General features: G+C 41.8%; 1 protein-coding gene across 3 annotated transcripts in view; it reads right to left on the bottom strand.

The window, feature by feature from the left end:
* TBC1D14 (TBC1 domain family member 14) overlaps positions 1 to 19,725 on the bottom strand; it is a 79,048-nt gene extending 59,323 nt beyond the window's left edge. For 2 of the 3 annotated variants that reach the window (XR_007504882.1, XM_049793621.1), the window contains exons 1-2: positions 19,375 to 19,725; positions 13,084 to 13,819 (exon numbers count right to left, since the gene is read on the bottom strand). Coding sequence is in view for 2 of the 3 variants with exons in the window: in XM_049793621.1 (XP_049649578.1) it covers positions 13,084 to 13,819; positions 19,375 to 19,417 (779 nt within the window). In the remaining variant the exon portion in view is untranslated. Of the gene's footprint in view, positions 1 to 13,083; positions 13,820 to 16,175; positions 16,273 to 19,374 lie in introns of those variants that run through there. The other variant, XM_049793613.1, reaches the window with a different exon arrangement.
* Positions 19,726 to 21,316: the final 1,591 nt, after the last annotated feature.

Here is a 21,316-nt window from a genome sequence, read left to right as displayed (position 1 = left end):
GGAATGTTCTCTGGTCTGATTTCTGCAGAGCTTTGCAGTACATCAAGACAACACCACAGGGTCCTAATAAAACCACTACTTGAGACTTCTGGACTGAAAGTAGACCCTTAAAATATGCAACTCCCTTGGAAGGAAGTAATGATTTCTGCCATATATATATCAGAGCAAATAATTCGTAGCAAAAGCTTTCATTTTTCTTCTGCCACAGTACAAAAAGGAATTCCTTTCCTCCCATGCTTACACAGCTCCCTAGGATTTTCAAAAAAAGTACTAAGCAGTCTCACTTTTTAGCAAATATAATTCACAAAAAAAATATTCCATTCTAAAAGGTAACTTAAGGAGATCTTACCTAATGGAAAACACAGGTTAACAGGGAACAAAAATTCTCTATTTGAAAAAACAGTAAACAGTTCTTCACTCCAAAGACAAGCTCAGAAATCCTAGGGTAAAAGGTCTCAAAGTTTAATTACAAGTGTTTTAAGATACAAAAATTGAGATCTTGAATGTAAAAAAGGGTTGACACATCTTAAAAGAAAAGATCACATGCTGATCATTGTCTCAGTCTCATTGTCCTCTTCACAACCATTAGAGGACATCACGCTGATTTACAACAGGGATATTAACAGGAATATCTGACATAATACATCATGTCTGCAGTATCATTAGTATGGAGCCATTAAAGTGTCATGGATTACATTTGCATTCCTATTGAACACATTAACTATTTTACACTAAGTGTCTGCAGCTGCTTATTTTAAGAAAACTAAGCACAGAAGTTAAATTGAGATCACATTTCAAAGAAAATTACTTTTGCACAGTCCCCTAAAAACAGTACTTGGCACCAGACAGCTGTTTAACCTTGTTATTTTAATTGAGCTGTGGAGAAGAATTACCTGCCTGAAGAGAATTTAATTCTAACTCCAGAGTTAATGTTTACATACATACAGATAGCATCCTGTGATACAGGAGAAAGACCAAACAATCTTTTGCTTGAACATATGCATACTGCACCATTACTGTATACTGATCTGCCCAACTGCCTTTTTTGTGGGGAAGAGAGGAAGTCAATACCAACAGATAATTTCAGCAGTGTCAGGAAAACCTTATTTTTTAACAAAAACTTAAGAACCACTTTGTTTTGGTTCTACAAGCACTGCTAAGATAAATTTACTGAATAGTTGCCATACATACATACTGCACATTCATATATTGTCAGGATTTATCTAGCCTTGTGTACTGTCATTGTGAGGCTGAAGCCTCAATCAAATAATAATAAAAAAATTAAAAATATTAGAACCACATCAATAACAAGTAAACAAGCCAAAACTATCTGTACAGCATCTATTACAGCTTTTTCAAGTTTATCCTTTTAAACAAAGTCCTGCACCACCACCAAAGCAGAAAGCTTATCTAGTTCAGTCCAACCCTCTTTTTAGAAAGACAGGAAGCCTCTAACACAACTGCCAGCAACTACTGTCAGGCGACAAGTTCATAGTGCTGCTCTGCAAGCATTCAAGTATTCACTTTTTCCACATTTCAGCTGTGGTTTGTCCCAAGCAAGGTTAGTCACTTACATCAAGTCACCTCTCAAAAGGTCATCCCTCCCAACCACTCCCCCCAGTTCAGTATACACACTTATCCACTAAAAAGAGCAGAGACAGTGCTGTCATGGTTCCTGCTGCCAATCTACTCCAGATATTAAAGTCAGCTGTAAACCCCCTCCCTGAAAAGTCTCAAAGTCTTCTCTAGCCAGGCAGACTCAATACTGTGCCCCTCAAGATACCTCTGAAGTTCAGTACCACGGGAGTCAAGGACAGGTGGTAACAAGAAAAAAAAAGGACGGGCTCCAACACAGTACCTGTCATTAGGGTGGAGGTGTACAAGGCAGACACACATACATACACCCACTGATGCCTGTCAGCGTGAACAGCCCCCCCCCCGCACCTTAGCTTCCAGGCAATGCACGATATTTTTCTTCCCCAGAACTCCCAAGATATACCAGTTACCTGACATAAAAGGGTACAGAAGCTTAGGACTTAGGAGTTTTCATTATTAAAGTACTTGGGTTCTTCAGAAAAATCTGAAATTGATGATTTTAAACTATTTTGCTGTTGCTATTTTGACATGGCTCCTTAGACAAAGTTCCACAGCACACAAACTACTGGAAAGCAGCATGAAATGATAGTTCCAAACAAAAGAAAAAGTGAGATGGCATACGCTGCTCTGTGGTAGACTACTTTAATACTGACCTAGCATAGAGATTATATTTGCAAATAAATGGGTTCCTTAGTCTTAAAAGAGACAGTTGCTGTAAAGAAACATGCATGAGAATTAACTAGACACTGACCCAACTCATGCACAGACTGATCCAATTTTTTTATCTGCATTTCCCAAAACAAATTTGCAATTGCAGGTAAATTTTTGTTACAAGTGTTAAAAACACATACAACATTTCCTGCTCTCAAGATGCATGCTCACATCCAAATTTTAATTAGTCTTTCAATTAAGAAGGTTATTTTCAGAAGACAAAACAATTGGAATAGTCATGCCAATTAACTGGAAGGACTTATCAGTCTCATGAGTAGAGCAGATGAAAAACAAGAACAGTGAAGAAAGGTCAAAACGTTCAGATTTTGTAGTACAAAATTATCTTGAAAAACAATTTCAAATTAGTATCAGACTCGCATGCATTCTTAAGAAGCAAGAAGCAAACAGACACAAGTCAAAGTTCATTTCAGCTACTTCTGGAGGAAGATCCTGAAATTTCCTGGTAACTCTAAACTACGTGAGGAAAGAGCACTAGGTTCTTAAGCCCCTCAGCCTATGCAAAGGCAGGCGTACTGTGTATAATGGACTTTAAAGAGTTTGACAGTAAGCAGTTACTAACCATAAGAACTAGGTAAACCCATGTCAAGCACATAAGCACAGTGCTACAAGGCATCCAGAAACCTACACTGAAACATTTTAAGTAATGTGCAGCACCTATTAAGCAAAAAATATATTAAGATAAATTTTATTAAATATTTGCTGCATTGTGAGCAAAAGTGTCCAGCCACCTTACCTGGCATGGCACAAATTCAATTAACACTATCTAAGAAACATTCTCAAACTATTACAGAGTTCAGGCAAAAGGTATAACAACATTTTTTTCTTCTCATCCTTCAATGACCTTTTGTATGCTGTACTAACCATAACCGTCACAACTTACCCTCAACAAACACAAGAAAGATTCTCACCTCTAGACGTTCCAAATTTGCACTCTGGCCACTTAAACAACTTGCAAAGGCACAGAAAGTAAACCCTGAAAAGTCAGTAACAGGAATTTTGGTTACCTGATTAGTGGAAGAACAAGACTCTTGACACATAAATCATGATGACCAGGGAACTGATGGACTTGACAAGAAATTCTTGTCAGGAGACCTACCAAAATCTCCTGCAAAGCCCTGAATATACATTCTCCGTAGGTAGAAGTTAACAGTTAGTACCCATGACCAGGTAACACTGGTTTCTAGAAATAATTCACTAGATGCAGCGATTGCCAGTTCTTGCATTCTTCCCTCCCAACCCCAGATCACCTCTCAGTCAACCTACACTTTTATTAAAACAAACAAAAACCACCCCCAAAAAAACCAAAACAACCAATAGAACAAAATATCATCAAAGAAGTCCAAGTATTTTGGCTATGGCAAAGAATCTTCATCAACAGGTAGAAAGTTAAGCTTTGAATAAGATTCCAAAATCACAAAGGCAGGATTTGCAGAATTTCTCTGGGTGATTGACAAAGGTCAGGGTAAAGGAAGAACAATGCTTGGTTTATGGATAAACAAAACCAACAGAAGTAGAGCCAGACAGCCTAGAATTTGACCTACCTATGAAAGAGGTAACTAACGACAAATCATGTTTTGTAAATCCCTATCACATTTTATAAACAAAGTTTTCCAACCACTGACATTCCAGCATGTTCAGTAAGAACTAAGAATAAGCACACTTTACAGGGTAACAGATACCTGCAGGTCTGAAAAAAGATTTCTACAGTTGAGGGAGACAGCAATACAAGTTAGCAGTACAGGATACCTGATATCTTGCAACAGGGTAACTTGGAAATCTCTCTTTAGATTTGGGGGGGGGCAGGATTTGATAAACTACTTATCAAGACTACGGTATTCTGCATTTACTTTTTTTTCCCTTAGACGATAGCCCTCATTTTAGGGGAGAACAAAGCAGAGCTGCCTCCACTGAAATGTCAAAGACCTGAAAAGATAAGTCAGACAGTAATCCTGCATGTGTAGGAGTTAGGAATGGTTGTAGCAAACCAAGAACTATTTTGTATGTGGATGATGCGCTCTGCTAGCCTACCATGTGAATGCTGCCAAGCTCTCAGAAACAGGAGTTTCAGCAAGTTAGGACTCTCATACAAAGGCAAAATTTGGGTTCAAGTTCAAACTGTTAGAGTCAACCAGCTATACATAATGGTTCTTTTCTGGCTGGCAAAAATCCCAGTTATCCCAATGTTATCAGAATAACCCTAAATTCTATTCTCAGAGTCTGAAATCAGATTTCTTCATTGATCTGAAGTACTATTACCACACAAATCAAACATGGAATGAATACATGAAATATCATCCTATGCAAAAAGCTGAACCCGAGTCAGCAGTAAGACCCTGCAGCAATACAGATTAAACATGGACTGGGTTATATTAGCAAGATCAAGAGGAAAAAATTATTAAAAGCTCTAGCTGGTACCCATGAGACTCTACCTGTAACCAGTTTGGGGTCCCTGGATGGAAATAAAGAGATCAAAAACTGGAGGAAGTCCAATGGATGACCATTACGATGGCTGGGTGCTGAGGTCTACGACATACAAGAGGGGATGCTGAGAGGTGGTTTCACTTAGCATGGATGACCATTCTCCAAGATGTAAACAGAAAAAACAAGAGGCAAAGCAGCAAGCTGCTGCAAGGTAAATTCCAACTGGATAAAACAAAAAAATCACAGTGGTAGTAGATAAATTCTGGACCACGTAGCCTATAGAGTTTGTGGCAATCCTAACCTTGGATACACTCACAATTGACTGGGCAAGGTCCTGAGGAACATGATCTCGTACTGAAGTCAGCCCTGCACCGAGCAGGAGGTTACACCAGCTGGCTCCAGAAGTCACTTCCGACCTGAACTGGTTTGTGATTCTGTACTTGCAAAAGGCTGCAGCTCACAAAGGGGAGTCCAAGCACTAAGTAAATATCATGTCTTACCTCATGATTGTTACCAAGTTCTTGTGTTTATTCTGTTAGTTGTCAATGTAAGGTGTGAATGACTCCTTATTTACCATAGGGTTTTTTCTTTATTATTCTTACAGTATGGCTCAAAAACTTTTGATGCACTTAATGACTACAAAGCGAGGCTTAATATGGATAGCCCCTTAAAAGAGCAATGTAACTAATGCCCAAATTGAGATTAACAGTTCATAAAGAAGAATTCATAGATTTTTTCTTTTTCCTGCCAGTAAACTCAACATTTAACAGAACTCTGAATATCCAGAGCAAGGCATAAAAACACATATTCCTGCTCCAGAAAACCCATTGTCTCCATATACTATTTCTGTTAAACAAGTATTCATCCATACATAAAATTTTATTAACAGACCACTTCTTGTTTAAGCCTTTATAAAAAGATGTTTAAAACCAAAACTTAATATTGATGCCAACTTCTCCACAGATTACATAACACAGGAAGGGAGACAGTATTAAAAAAAAAGGAGAAAGAATTGGTATTTATTCCATCTAATTTCACCTTGCTCACTGCACATTTCAGAATCTCTAAGCATACATAAAATTCCCTCACAATGTTGACCCTGAATTAAGTATTCTTTACAGTCAGAGTGATTTTTTTTTAATAATTTCTATACTTGCAATAACTTACAACAGTTGATATTGCTGATAAGGAAGGGAGGGAACAAAATCAGCTGAACATTAAACGGTATTTTGATTAGATAGAGTGTCACATGGCAGCAATCATGCTGATACTCTCCCTCTTCCCCAGTGCCCATCCACTTCTTCTCACAGCTCATTTTAACAAAGGGAAAAGTAAGGAAAGTTCTTGTGAATTAACTGAAGATACAAAGACCATCTAACCCACTAATTCACTAAACCTTCATATAGACAATGAATCAGAATGAAAACAGACCTTAATTTAATTGATCTGAATTAGTTCCTGGAGTTTTGTGTATATATATCACAATGTATGTAATTCTTACTGTTTCTATTCAAAAGCAAGCATGTAGAATGTGTAGAACTGAACAACCGTAAGTTTTCCAAAAGGCAGCCTCACACAGGGGATAAAGGAGGGGGGGTGGGGGTAGGCAAAGCACTATAGCTGAATGCTGCAAGCAACATACAACACCCATCCGTGCTACAAATCTCACTCACTAGCCAGTGCAAGACTTCTGTAATGCTTCCCACCAGCCACTACAAGAGAAAAATACACATTTGACTTTATTTTAAATAATAACTGGACTACATCAAGTCCTCACTCACCGCATAGTTTTGTACCAAAACTCAAACTCAAAGTACTGCTGAGCAAATTTTCATTAGCTTCCATAATGAACAAATAGCTTCAACAAGCCTCCTAGTTTACCTGTTGAGTAACTGAAAAGTCTCACACAAACAGGACTTTATTTAAAGCAAATTTTATCTGCAAAAGCAACTTCTCTTTAATCTGAAGACCTGCATCTCAAATAAAATTTAGTGCAAAATTTAAGGAAGAACTAACAGAACAGTAATTCTAAACAAAAGTTACATTATGCCACACAAAGGGAAAATAGGGATTAAAATTAGTGTGGACAGTTTCAGTTCAACACCTAGTAGAGAACAGGCCACATGTCAAAGTTCAAAACTTCATACACTGAATGAGAGGACGGGAATTCTGAAAAATGTATCATACAATTTTCAACCTTTATCAAAAGAAAAGGCTATTATCTTTGCAGAACTCAAGTTTTGTACCTATGGAAGATTTGCTTTGACAGAGAATATTTCTTTCAGAAAAATTCTGCAGCTTTTCTTTTGTTCTACACAGAGACATGGTAGTATGTACAGATGAGGGGAGAACCACTAGTCTTTCATGTCAAGTAGACAGAAAGTGGCTTTCAAATTAGTAGTATCCAAAACCATATTGTGAAGTCTGAAGCAACCATCTGATGAATATACCTGAACACCTCACGGGCTGCTGAAATACTATTTCCATCTGTTAATACAGATCCTCAGTGCCTATGCTGCTTTGCACACCGCTGAAACGTAAGCTTGGTTGCCTTCCTCCCTCCCCAACCCTGTTGGATGTCCATTATTGGCAACAATTAGCTCAAAATGCACCCAGACAGAGTAGTGGGTAGGAACTACTGCAACCAAACTCCTCTTTTCCCTCCAACACTAGAGTGAATCCTGGGGGTCAGGCAATCGCAGCACTGGGGAGTCCAGCCTGCCCGCAGGGCAGTGAAACAGCCTGTGTTGGGTACCCACGCAGCTTCCCTCTGTCCCAGGCTGGGTTTCTGGAGTCTCTCCTCCCATCTTCTGGACAACTCCACCTGCAGCTCAGCTAGTGTTTGTTCATTTGTGGTTAAAAGCAGTGTACTCATATCCTCCCCCACAGCGCATCCAGCTCTTTCTGTCCCTCCTCCTACACACTTCAGTCCTCTTCTCAGCCTGTCTCCTCCTGAACAGCCTATACTCGATCTAATAGGCTTCATTTAACATAAAACATGCACAGGAGACAACATCATATATAAAATTTAATATCTCAGCTGACTCAGTCATAATTATTTTCATCCCTTCTCTTCCCTTCTGTGGTCAGTAAATTCCCTTTTTGGGGAGATGAAAGTGGGGAATCAACACTATAATGCTCCTTGTTATTCGACCTTCCTTTTAACACCAAAATGAGAGTGTACAATAAGCTGTACTCTCATTAAATGCAACAGGACATCATGAAAGGGTCCTATTTATTAACACAGGTGACTTACCTATGCTACCGATGGACCTAATTCCTAAGTTCAGAACTCCGAATTATGTGTGATCAGCCACCTCAGAACATATGTGTCTCTGTGATATAAACATATCAAATTCACGTGATTTCAGACTTAATGCTGAAACCAGTAGCTATTATTTTGAAACTCAAGCCCTTTTTCTTAATCAGACTACAAGTAAGGCCACAGTCTGGACTAGGTTTGTGCTTCTATGTATGGTATAGGATACCAATCCTGCTCGAGAAGCTTTCTCTCAGAAATACAGTGACTCTTTGGAAACAGTAAATGAAATATTCTTCTTAAAGCCCTTCATTTCATGTGTTGTTCCTATTCTCCGTAGAGGTTTCCTGAGATCCTGCTACTTAGAACATTTGCATCAAAAACTTCTAGGAGCAGCCTGAAAAGAAGGAGGATCCAGATTCCTGGAAGAATACACAATATCCACAGCAGCAGACTAAGTAAAGATTCTTAGGATTCTCCTAGTCCATTAAAAAGGAAGGTAACTGCATGGCTTATTATTTAACTGAACATAGTTCTAGTCCTTTTCATGGTCATGCTGCATGTAACCATGAAAAGCCTCATCCTCAGTCTCCAAAACGATAAATGAAAAGTACAGCTTCTACAGTGAGATCACAATGGTCCTGATTCAGCAAAGCTGTTTAAAACCTGAACATTTAAGAAGTCTGTGTTTCAGCAGTACTATATGGAAGCAAAGTCCAAAGGTAAAACTCACTAACCTATGCTACTCTGGGTCACTAGGGCAAAGGGACAGACAAGCCACCACTCTTTAGTCTCCCAGCCAATTGTTTGCTCATACTATTTCTGAAACCAAGTTCCTGCATATATTCGAATGAAGGAAATTAATTCAAACTCATGCTTTATGTGAGAGACCTCCAGCCTTTTAGAGCTGGTACAAGTACGCATGACACTTGAAAACAACCAACATGTCAGGTTTCTTTGTCAGCAGTCAGCTTTACAGCTGCTTTCAGAAGCAATAATCCATTTTCATGTGCTAACCTGGAGCCTAATGAGAGCACTAGTACTCCACCTGGCACTGTACCTGTGGTGCCTTAAGCTCTTCCAAGAGGAAAGCTATGCATAGACAAGCAGGAAAGCGGTCTCTTTTTCTCACTTTGGATCTTCCTGACACACCCAAAGAGGCATGTAACAGCCTGAGGAAACAACCAGACCTTTCAGAGCCTCAAACTGCTGAAGAGACAGCAACTGAGCCAAAGGAAACTTTCTTCACCATAGTGCTCAAGAAGGCAGGGCAGGAGCACTCCATCCCCAAGTGCCCTTGAAGGTGCCGGGACTGACAGGCACGGACCCAACAGGGTTCTCCTGTCTTCGATCCCCTCTACAACTCAATTTTCAGCTGCAGCCCCAAGCCAACACCAACCCTTTGTTTACACACCAGAGATATTGCCACAGCTAATATGGAACACACAACCGTGCGTAGGGCACGTGCACACACACATACGATCTCGCAAGGAAAAATAAATCTAAAGAGTGCTAAGAAATAATTTTACATTCCAAAGCAGGTGCTCCTCTAAGCATTTTCTTGATTCTGTAGAAGATATACCCTTAACTGATACGTAAGCAGCTTAGGTGCATGTGACCAAGCACTGCAGGCATCTAATTTTTGTCAGTATTATCTCTACAGGCAGCCACAAATCTTAACTGACATATCCAGAGCAAACTCTGTCTTGACAAGTATGGAGAAACTATCACATTCTCAGATGACAGACGGGGTTCAATACAAGCACAGCTGCTGTTTCAAGAAGCAAGGTTTCTCCTTTTACCAAATGTCAACAACTTAGGCAAAAACTAAGCTGATTCATCTTCACTCTCAGTGGTTCAAAACCCATATCCCATTACTCAGAGGAGCCCTCAAAGAGCTAAACCTGCAGATTAAGGCTGAGAGGCCCCGCACTGCCGCCTTACTCCATGACCATCAGGCTGCTGGAAGACAGAAAGGCTGCGTACAAACCATTCAAGTGCTTGCTCTGCCACGTTGTATACAAGTGTGCCAGCCACTGGCCAAAGCAATTTGGCTTTCCCCTGCCATAGTTCATCCTTGGTTTTCAAAAGGGAAGGTTTACGCACTTAACCTGCAAGACTCTGAATCTCAAGTGAAACTCCTTTCAACACAGTGAAGTGCTAAGAACATGCTCCTCTCCGGGACTTTGTTTATACCTACCACTGCAGCACTTTTTACAAACTACTTTAAGAAGCTCCCTTCTCAGCAAGCTGGTCTTCAAAGATACTATTCCAAATGCCGCTTCCTTGTCTAACACTGTGCACAAACCCTGGCACACAACGCAGGGTGAGCTAGGTAGCAAGGCCCCTAGAAGTCAGTTACTTTCAAACAAAACACTGCAGGGCCCGAGTTCATTTACTTAAGTACTCATTTAAGCCCTGGGAATCCAAGGAGCACATAGGAACTCCAGGGAACAGGGACTGTATAGGATCACTAAAAGAAGCAATTACAATCCCATGGCTGGCAGATCGCAAATATCATCAAAAACTAGCAACAGCATGTTTTGATCCTTAACAATGTTGACAGCATAAATATAGACAGTATTTCCTGTGGCACAGAGGGACCTTCAGAAGCTCCCTGCTTGTCCAATACCCGTGAAACTCACCACCAGGTCACACAACATAAGAGAAAGGATGTATAAAATATGGGTGTGTGGTGTGCAAGTACAAACAAAAAGCGAGCAACTCTTGTTTTCAAAACAGAGCAGAAAGTGGATGTTAAAGGGAAGGATATTAAAGGCCAGGTTACAGACAGAGGGCCTGGAACTTCAAAGCCAATCACCTAGTTTGAACTTAATCCTCTTATTCTCATGATGACATCATGTGGTTACCAAGATTACCTGTTCCCCATTTAAAAGGCAGTAAGGACAGCCTTTGTTCTGTGGAATTCAATGTACCTGAAAAGATTCAGGTTAAAAGGCTTAGTCTAGTGAGTACCACCGTTTCTGTAACACTGGCAAAACCACTAGAGACTACACTAGAACAGAATTTGGACAGATGGCTTTATTTTGTTGGATGAGGAAAGTTGAGAAGCGGTTAAACATCCTACTTTGAGCAGGGTCTAAATGCACCCGTTTTACTGTGCTCCCTCCAGGCTGAAGGACAGCATTTGTTTGAGTTAGCATTTGTGCTACCAGAATGGGTAACAAAAGTTCATGCTTTGAAGTGCTGAGAAGCCTCCTGCTTCAGAATTAAGTCTGGTTCCTTGGCAACAAACAGACAGAGGTCCACAAAAGCTTCAGCACCTCAAACAGGACTGATGACAGAAGTGCTGCTGCACAGTACTCTACTTTAACCTAAGAATAAAAACCAATGAAGGCTTCAGCCAGTTTAGTAGATCTAAAGAAACTGCTTCTCTTAAGCTTTGCAAATAAGGCAGCCTTTCAAAGAATGTCATTTGCCAATTCTCTAAGTATTTTATCAGTCTACGCATATCAGCCTATTCATCTCATGCAAAAAAAAAAAAATTACATGAGGAAGAGATTACGTCTTCAAAACAGGTTAGATACAGCCAACTCTGCTTGGTGTCTAAAGTTTACTTCTAGAACTGTTTCTTCAAAATACATCATACTTCAGATGTTACATCCTAAAAATAAGAGATGTTATGAAGGCCTTGAATAAATAAAAAGAAACAAACCACCAACAACCCAAACCCCAAAAAGTAGACTAGTCCTTTTCCTCATTCACCACTGTCACTGAGTAACTGCATTTAGAACACCTTATCTCTCATACAAGGGCTGTGTTTAGAAGAGATCACATAACTGCTTTGAGTGGCCAATGCTTTCATTTCAACAACTGAGAGACAAAATGTCAGATGGTCTCATTCCATAGAAAAATGAAGAAAAAAGGTATTAACAAAACTATAACTGAGATTCGGAAAAATCATAGTAGTCACGCCAAGTGTTTGCCAAGTATTTGTATTTTAAGCTTCATACACTTATCAATAAAATACTCCATCACGACTAGACCACTTATGAATCCTCAAATGTCAAAGTGCAGCCGTATGTTTGAATTAATGACTAGGCTGTGGTGATACTCCTTAATTTAGGGTTAAACTTGATGCATTGTCCTTTAAGGAGGACCATTACTCAATAGTTTCACTATGCAGGCCTGTTTACTTTGTATCACACCTTACTAACCACTATGTCCTTGAAGAACTGAAAGGCTGATAAAAAGCGAACATCCTGCTCCAGAAGGCGCAGACGGCAGGATGACTGCCAAAAAAACATGAAGTCAGAAAAACTGCAGGAACTAGGGGAAAGGTAAAGGCAGCAGGGGGAGATCGCGACCACTGACTCAATTCAAGAAGACTTGCCTCCCCACACTTGCAAGGAGCATGCCTGCTAATCTACATTGCAAGCGAGGCCAATTTAAATATAACTAACCAATAGTAGATGAGATGGTGACTACTAACCAACAAACGTAAATTTAGGCAGGTTTTTACTAATCATGTAACAGTATAAATATGTTGTAGTTCTTTGGTGTGATGTGCTAGCTTTGTGGAATTATCACCTAGCACCCATATTTGCGCAAACAGGAAATAAATATTTCAGCTCTGTGTTGCAAGATTGGCTTACTGCACACCAGGTATCGAACACCGCTTGTGGGACAACAAAAGCTTTTCAATACAAGTATGGATCTTACCTATATTTACCTATTTATGTGACACGAGATTAAGGACTTTGGCCAAAATCACAAAAGTCATCACTGGAGAAGCCAGGAAGAAACCCCTTGTTCAAAGGAAAAACACTTTGTTCAGAACTCCTTTTACTGTAATGTAGAGGGAATCTTTTAAGAAGATGTAAGATGCTTCCATATATCACAAAGATAATACGAAGTGGGATTCAGAGGCCTTAGTCCCTAACAGTATATTTGCCTACTTACTTGGAACAGAAAAAAATATGTTGTTAATACCAATTTAAATTAAAATAGCAAGCTATTATCTCTTTCAAAGTAAAATATCACACAATACCTTTCTCCTATGATCTTACTGGATCTCGCTGTTAAAATACAAATATATTTTATGGAAATATTACCTGGCAAAGAAGTTCGTAAAAGGTCCCAATATTTTTCGTTTACTGTCCACGTCTGTCTCTTGACAACACTCCTGCTGGCTCTGATCATTGGTCTCTTTAGTGGAATTCAGGGTAACATCCGAGAAGTGTGCCTCATCAGTCTCAAGATTCACAATTGCACTTGAACTGCTTGTGACCACAAAGTCCAAAATGTCTTCATTGCTAACCGATAAAGTTGTTGACAGTTCTGTGCTAAGACTAGAAACACTACAGACAGAGATATCATCACTTCGATTCAGAGTTTTTGAAGTTGGACTATAAAGTTTGACAGTGTCATACCCAGTTCTTGGGAAAGTAGAGGATTTTCTCACAGCATGGTCATGTTCAGAAGTCAGAGAATGTGGAGGCACATAAGACGGCAGTGTGCACGCACTCTGAAAAGCCCTGTCAGGCACAATTTCAGGTTCTGACTGCTTTCTCTTCACATTTAGCACACTGCAGTGAACAGGCTCTGGATTTCCTATTTCTAGAGTTGGAATACCAGAATCCACTGATTTAAGGCTATGACAATCTTCTAAAGCACTGGACAGCTGACCAGGCCCATACTCAGGCAATGAGAGAGATCTTGGGGTCCCGGAGTTCAAGTTTTGAAGGCCCTGGATTCCGCTGCCCACTCTTGCATCCAGAATTCCCAGAAAGCTCAAACCATTTAAGGAGTTGGATAAATTTACATCAGTTGTCTTGGCCCAACTGGTAGCTGGTTAAAAAGAAAGAAAAGACAAGATTATGAGTTTGCAGAAAGGTTGCAGTTTATTCTTGGCTGTTTGTTGTTTGAGTTTGGTTTTTTTTAAGTACACTCAGTCCTGTCATAATTTAGGCTTTGAATTAAAAGTTATTCATCTTTTGCACATGATTACTATCCCTTCCCCCTGCTTGAACAAGCAGGACAATGGCAACTTAAATTAGGCTTCCAGAAAATGTCAAGCATGAAAGGCTTTTCATAAGAAGTTTGTGTGCCAGTGTTTGCTTCATATACATCTCTGGAGAGTGAAATTATATACTATAAAAACTGCAGTACTTTAATGTTCCATATCAATATTAAGACAAATATTTGAAATTTGTTTTTATACAGTCATAAATGCATATTTACTGATGTTGGGGTGCTACAAAACTTGTTTCCACACACTTGGACCAAAATTCTGAAGTGTTCATTTAAACAGAATTTCTTAGTGCTCTTCTGGAAACCATAAAACTGATAATAAATTTGTCAGTGAAATAGAATGCATAATATATCAGTTTTGCATTAAGCAAGAGATGCAAAATCTGAAGAGCTTTAAAGCTATTCATGTAGCCAACGTTTTGACAATACGCATGATGCACTTCATCACTGCGCATACAGTAAAACTGACACTTGCAAATGCATTGTATTTACTGCACTCAGGGATCGCTATCCTTCGTATTTGCAATATACATTCACACTGTCTCCCCAGGGGCTGCCAGCAGGTTAGTTAATCCACTCAGTGCCCCACTTCCAGTCTAAATCTGAGCAACTCTCAAAGACAGGGCAGTCGAGTACAAGCTGCAGATTAGATGCACTGCCCTCGTGGACAACTGCAGCCTTTCATAAAACTGGAACACCATCAGGACTGCTGCCCTGGCTCCCAGAACCACTACCGACCCTTTAAAACTCTACATGGTTATTACTGTGACATTACATACATCCTCTCTTTCTATATGAATGGTTAAATTATCTACAGTTCTGCTGAAGTTTGCAATGTAATTACTCTGCAGCAGTTGGCAGAACAAATATGCACATATTGCTTCAGTTTCTTCACTCTGAAACATTCTGGGCTAAGTGTGAAGGAGTGAAGAATGCTCCTTCCATTTTGCAAACAGCTTGCTTTCTAGACAGTTTTTTTCCCAGTTCCTGAAGCCTGGTCTCCTGCCTCTGGTCTCCTCTCTCAAGTGTAGCACTTAATTAAAGCTGCCAGTTGTCCTCTAGGAGGTCCTCCATGCATTCTACTTTTAAAAAAACAAGCAAAAAAACCCAACCTCCCCTCACCCTCAAAACAAAACAAAACCCAAACATATCATTTGGGAAAACTGGTTCTTCCCAGCAATCCCAAACCGCTGGCTAATGGCACCTAAGCCCTGCCAAACACCAGGGTTTGATGTACTGTCCGTTCTTAGATCTGAGCCCATCAATAAACTTTGGCATTGTGATACTGACAGGCAGTAAGTGACAGAAAACACATTTCAAACATATTCCACTGGTCCAAACTGTAACAATTTCTTCCACAAGCTTTCAGTCACATGAAAAGTTAGTGAATCCAAATGTACTTTGTATACTATACCAACTCTTTAGCTTACTACACAAATGCTATTCACTAGTAGATCTGACGCTCCAGTTCAATCCACTCCTAAGTGTAGGGAAAAGTCAAGTAGAAACAACCCTGGATCTTTTAGACCTTTTCAGAACTTTCTAACAGCCAACTCCGTAACACACCCAAATCAATCATTGCATCAACTGCCTAATCCTTTGGATAAGCAAGGTTTCAAATGTATTGTTTTGACTAAAAATCTCGTGAAGATATACACTTTTCTCACTGAGTTGCTATAGCAACTTTTCTTTTTTCACATTACCGTGGTTTGAAAAGTTTCCATCCCCTGCAATTTAAAGAAGTGATGTCTTGAGATAGTTAGCATACCAACTGTGTACATTACGAACCTCTCTGTTCACCAAATTAAAATTGTAAGGCCCAGCAAAAAAACAAACAAAACCCCTTCAACGACGATCCTTGAGTACAGGCAACAAACTATTCTACTTCATGAAGTCAACTGTGACAGTCAAAGTGTACAAATATGACATAACATAGAGCATTAGACATTAGTGTTGCATATACTTGGATCTCTTTCTGTCAGACCTTCTTGCTTGGATTCACTTATTTTTCTAACACAAGTCTGACTGTTTTCTCTTCCCCATGCTCACCCACCCCTTCATACACATTACATTGCTCCTTAAATCACCAGCCCACCCAGCCCCAATGTTAGTCTAAAGCACAAACACACACACTATGGAACTGTATAAGCAAGGGTGCAGGCGTTTGCTTTACCACAATTCATACTTCTTAAAGCATCCAGAAAACAAAGTACAGAAATGTAATCAGCCAGGAACAACTTTGATGATGTTTGGGTAAATAGCACAAGCATGTTCCCATAATGAATTCCTCCAGTGACTGCCTTCACTTCTGCTCAGTGATTTTCTGGAGTAGCAGCCAGTCCTTAGTTTAATTGCATGCCTCTTCTCAACTAAGCTTACAAATGTAAGCATTCAAGCAGCCTTGGAAGAGCCAGTAAATACAGCAGCTCAAGAGGCCAAACAATTCTGTAAACAAGAGAGTTCAAAGAGAAGTGAAAATAAATTTCCATGCAGGGTACTGAAGCTATTTTAACTTGGTTTGGTATTTTTTTTAAGCAAGAAATTTAACAGGAAGATATCCTTTAAATGGGCAGCCTGCAGAGGCAGAAGCACATAACAGCTATAGCTTGCTGGAGCAAATTATGCAACAACAAGCTACAAGGGTTTTACACAGTTCAGCAAAACTATGGGAAGTTTTGAAGTATACCCATCAAGGGCTTTAAATGAAAACTTGAAATGTAATCAGCTGTCAAAAACATACATGAGAACACCTTGATTCATTTTGCATCAGGTTGTTGTAGGATTGTTTTTAAGGATGGAGTGAAGTGATATTTATACTCCTTATTTTAGCTGCCTCACTGGTAAGTGCAAAATCTGACAATTGATGTCAAACATTCTAAGTGTCATGTACTCCATTAGCTTCCTTCCATAAATCATTTACTAACATAACATTATTGCAACATTATCATAATAAACATAGCATTATTAAAGTATTAGTAGAATAATAAACTGAGAAAGAATAAGCATTTTTGTCTGCAAAACATTCATAATCCCCATGGGTTACTTAAATATATTATCATCTAAATAAAATTGGTATTTGTAAAGTCTTAATATCCTATGTCTTACAGGAACCATGGTGTGAATATCCCACAAGAGAAATAACAAGGGAAAGGGAGATAGGAAAACACAGCAGAGGTCACAAGTGGCAATGAGAGGGTAGGTACATATTTACTCATTAACTCTTCCAACATAAGTGCTAAGGGCCACCAGATAGTTTTGTAGCCAGGTTCAAAATTAACATCAGGACATAGCTATTCATGCAAAGGGTAGCTGACCTGCATAACTCCTTGCCACAGTACACTGTGGATGCCAGAAATTTACATGTAAGCTCAGGGAATTAAAAATGACTGAGGATTCCTAAACAAACTCAGGAAGCCCCTGTACTGCAAGTGTCAGAACTTCGTAGAAACATGAACATACATTAGCCCTGCTTTTAGGCCCTCTCCCAGGTAAATTCTTCAGTCTGACAGGTGGAGGTTTGGTCTGTCCCAGTATAGCTGTCCATACAGCCTTACATTCCCCAGATTCTGATCATGGCATGCAAGAAGACATGTTCTGACAATTACCAGAGGCTTTAAAACAGATTTTGACTTTGCATATCGCTCAATCACACAGAGGGAGCAAGTCATATATGATTATAATTTCTAAGATCTAGAATAAAATGGCTTTTTAACCCATTTTAATGTAAAATTTAAAGAAAGTTAACAGCAATGCCAAACCACTAGAGTAAAACAAAGATCAGAAAGATGCCAATTCAAACCATGTTCTCCCAAGTTTGCTGTGACTTGCAATGCAATTTAGGCAACAAACTTGTTTAGAAGGAAGCACAAGACAACTATCCACAAAACAGGCTTCAGAAGGAAGCACAAGACAACTGTCTACAAAACAGGCTTTATACCTTCTTGCCTCACAGGAATGAGAAGAGGAATGGTTTACATATACTGCTCAGTTCTCAAAGAGTTTAACTTCTCAATTTTTATCACATGCCTTGTCTCTTCAACCCTTACCTCTGCCAGCAATTTTTTTTGTTATTAAGTGTTTAATTTAAGAACAAGGAATTTCCTCAATTACAGAGCTGCAGCTGTTTTTCTCTTCAAGGAAAAATGTTTTTTTTAAAAATTAACAGTTTACACTCTCCATGCATTTGAGTATTTTTATTGCATGTACCAAGAAACACATTGCTGCTATGAAGTGCAACTGCAGATGACTTCAGTGCACAGGAGCACCAAACCCCGTTTTGTTTATTAAACATTTCTTGGTTCAGATTGTTTATGTTCACGCTCTAACAGCCACAGCATTGCCAACAGTGAAGAATTCCTGAGGCTACAGAAGTCTAGCTTTTGACAAAGCACGAGATACAGCGACTAAGACTACATACATAAGCACTACCAAAACTTTAATAGCAAAAAGAAAAGAAACAAGTTGGGATTTTTTTTTTTTTTTTTAATTAAGAAGTCTTCTACCTAACTCCTTGCCAGCGCCCTTCACAAAGTGTGAGCTTCACGAACCTGGCTTCTGAGGCAGAGTGCTTGCAGAGTGATCGTAAGCAAACCATTCACCGCTTTTCCACTTTTTTGCTATGTCAGGCAGGCAACATAAATGACTCACAGCGTTCTTCTAAAGCCTCTGCTCCAGAGGCAGTTTACAGGGCTTTCCCCCGCACACACCCCAATATTACTGAAAAACGCGAGGCCACGTCAAATTAGCAGCAGCGTCACGAGAACTTCAGCTAATGTTAGCTGTATTTTGTTTGGTCTTTGGGAATCGCCTAGGAGACTCCGACTAGAAAGAGAAGCAGCGAGAGAGACGAAAGTTGCTTGCTTTTCAGGGGCTTTGAGGCCGACCCGACACTGCGAAGGTTTCCTAGATGCCGGCCTGCCCTTAAAAAAACCCAACCAAACAGCAGAAGAAACAAAAAAAACCCACAACGGATGCCTTTCCCCAGCGGCTCGAGGAAGCAACGCTCACCCTCCTCTGCGGTCTGTAAACCGCTCGGGGAAGACTCCGGCGGAGCCCAGCTGCTCCTCCTAACTTTTTCAGGCGGCCACGGAGGGGCAACGCAACCGGCCTCCCACCCCCCCGCAGCCCGGCCGGCCCCCGGCGAGCCCCTCACCGCCGCGGTGCGGTGCGGTGGGGTGGGGGGTGCTCCCGCCCGCCCCGGGCTCTGCCCCTCACCCCAACAGGTGCCAGCAAACACCCCCCCCCCCCCCCACACACACACACACCGCCCCGGCCCCGAGCGGGGGGCCGAGCCCCGGCAGGAGCGCAAGCCGCCGCCCGGCCGGCTCTGCCGCCCGAGGAGGAAGAGCCACGCAGAAACTTTGACGCCTCACCGGGGTAGCGCTGCCCTCCGTCGCTCTCCGCGCGCTGGGCCATGCCCAACCCGCCCCGCTGCTGCCGCGGGACGACTAGGAGGCGGCTGGCGGCTGCGGCGGGCGGTCCATCTCGCTCTCCGGTGCCCGCGGAGGAGCGGCGGGTTCAGCGGAGGTGAGGCGGCGCAGCCCCCGCCCGCCGAGCGCCGTCTCCGCGAAGCGCAGGGCCTCCCATGGCGCCCGCCCCCGCGGCGGACGCGGCGCGGTGCGGCGCTACACCTGGCTGCGGGCGCAGAGGCGGGCTTTGCCGGCGGGACAGGTGCCGGGCTCCTCCCGGGACGCTCCGGTCCCCGCGGCTCGGCCTCCGCCTCCTCCTCCTCCTCCCGCCCCGCTGCTGCCGCCGCCGCTCCCCCTCCCCAGCGCGGCGGTGAGAAGCGCCGCCCGCCGGGGAAGGAAACGCCTGCGCGGTGGGGGGAGGCGGCCGCCGGGGCTGCGCGCCGGCCGCCATTTTGAATCACCTCAGCGGGGTTGAGGTGGGGGGTAGCGGGTGCGCGCCCGGCCCAGGCGCGGCGGAGGCGGTGGGGTGGTCCCGGGGAGCGGAGCGGAGCGGGCTGGAGAGCGATGGGCTTTAACTGCGGGCGGGCGTTCAGAGGAGGGCAGCCGCTCTTTCGCTGCCGGGCGGCTGCAGCAGCCCGTCCTGCGTTACTGCCAGTGGTAGCGCTGGGGGCCGGGGCGGCCGGGCCTGCGAGGTGGCGGCTCCCGGGGGGGAGCAGGTCTGCGACGGGGCTCCCCTTCTGTTCCTGGCTGCGTTTACGAGGAAAACAGAATTTGGTGGGTTTGGAAAGTTTGGATTGCGGAAGGTCTGGGGCATCGAGCGAAGGTGTATCCATAGCTCTGTGGAACTGACCTGTAGTGCCATTAGTGGAGGCTCTAGGGTGGTGATTGCTATTCGAGCATGTTTGATTAATCTTTCCATTCTCTTATCTTTACCTTCCATCTTCTGGCGTCTGCATAGTGAACCTACCGTGCACGCCCCTTCTCTCCACTCCCACGCTGAAATCAAAGGAGTTACGAGCAGTCGGTACCTTACAGGAGCAGAGCTCTCGTTCTTCCTTATCATCTTTGAAACTTGTTACTGCTTTTTTTCTGCAAAGGTCATATGCGCGTTGCACCTAGACTCAGTGATCATGTCTCTAGCGTGGTAGTAAGATAAAGTTGTCCCTCATCTTAACAGAGGATGTAAGTACCTGCCTGTCATCCCCTCACATCTCTTATGTCTACCCTGAAGCTGGAAATGTTGAGCGCAGCAAATGCAGAAATCTCTGAACTTGTGTTAATGTAATTAGCTCAATATCAAGAAGAGCAAAGCCACAATTATTCAAGCTTTGATACAGCCAAGTTACACCTGAATAGACCGCGAAAGCCTGAGGTAAACTTGTACAGAAGTACTTGGCACCATGACCCCACTGACACCAGTTCCATGCTGTCAAGATGAGAATTAGGTCATTATCAAGATGAGAACTAGGCACTGAACGCTTTCCATCAACCAAAAATTGCACCTCTGCAGATATTTTCTGTGACTGGGTCAGAGGCTGATAAATATCAGCGCTTTTTCTGCTGGATTTCTCAGATGGGTATCACCATAAAACAATTAAGATTGGCACTAATTTCTCCTTACCTTTCTTTGAAAATCACTGCTACCTCTGCAAGACAGCTTGCATATTACTACTAAAGTAAATAAAAGCAAAATGGCTTTGAAGCACTATGAACTTGTTTATATGCAAGAGACATACTATTTTGGAGCATATGCTGTCACTAATTCCTTTTTCAGTATGAACATTTGCCTTCTGGTTTTGAGAGTGGGAATCAATTCTTCTGCTGGAGCGAGCAGAAGAGTGTATTGTCATGGTATTATCAAACTTGGGTCAAAGTTGTTGGGTTCCTACGGTAAATAACAGAATGG

The sequence above is a fragment of the Accipiter gentilis genome, chromosome 3 (genome assembly GCF_929443795.1).
Source record: "Accipiter gentilis chromosome 3, bAccGen1.1, whole genome shotgun sequence".
NCBI classification, from domain to species: domain Eukaryota; kingdom Metazoa; phylum Chordata; class Aves; order Accipitriformes; family Accipitridae; genus Astur; species Astur gentilis.
The sequence above is the reverse complement of the archived record's forward strand: the minus strand, read 5'-3'. Positions and strand labels throughout refer to the sequence as shown.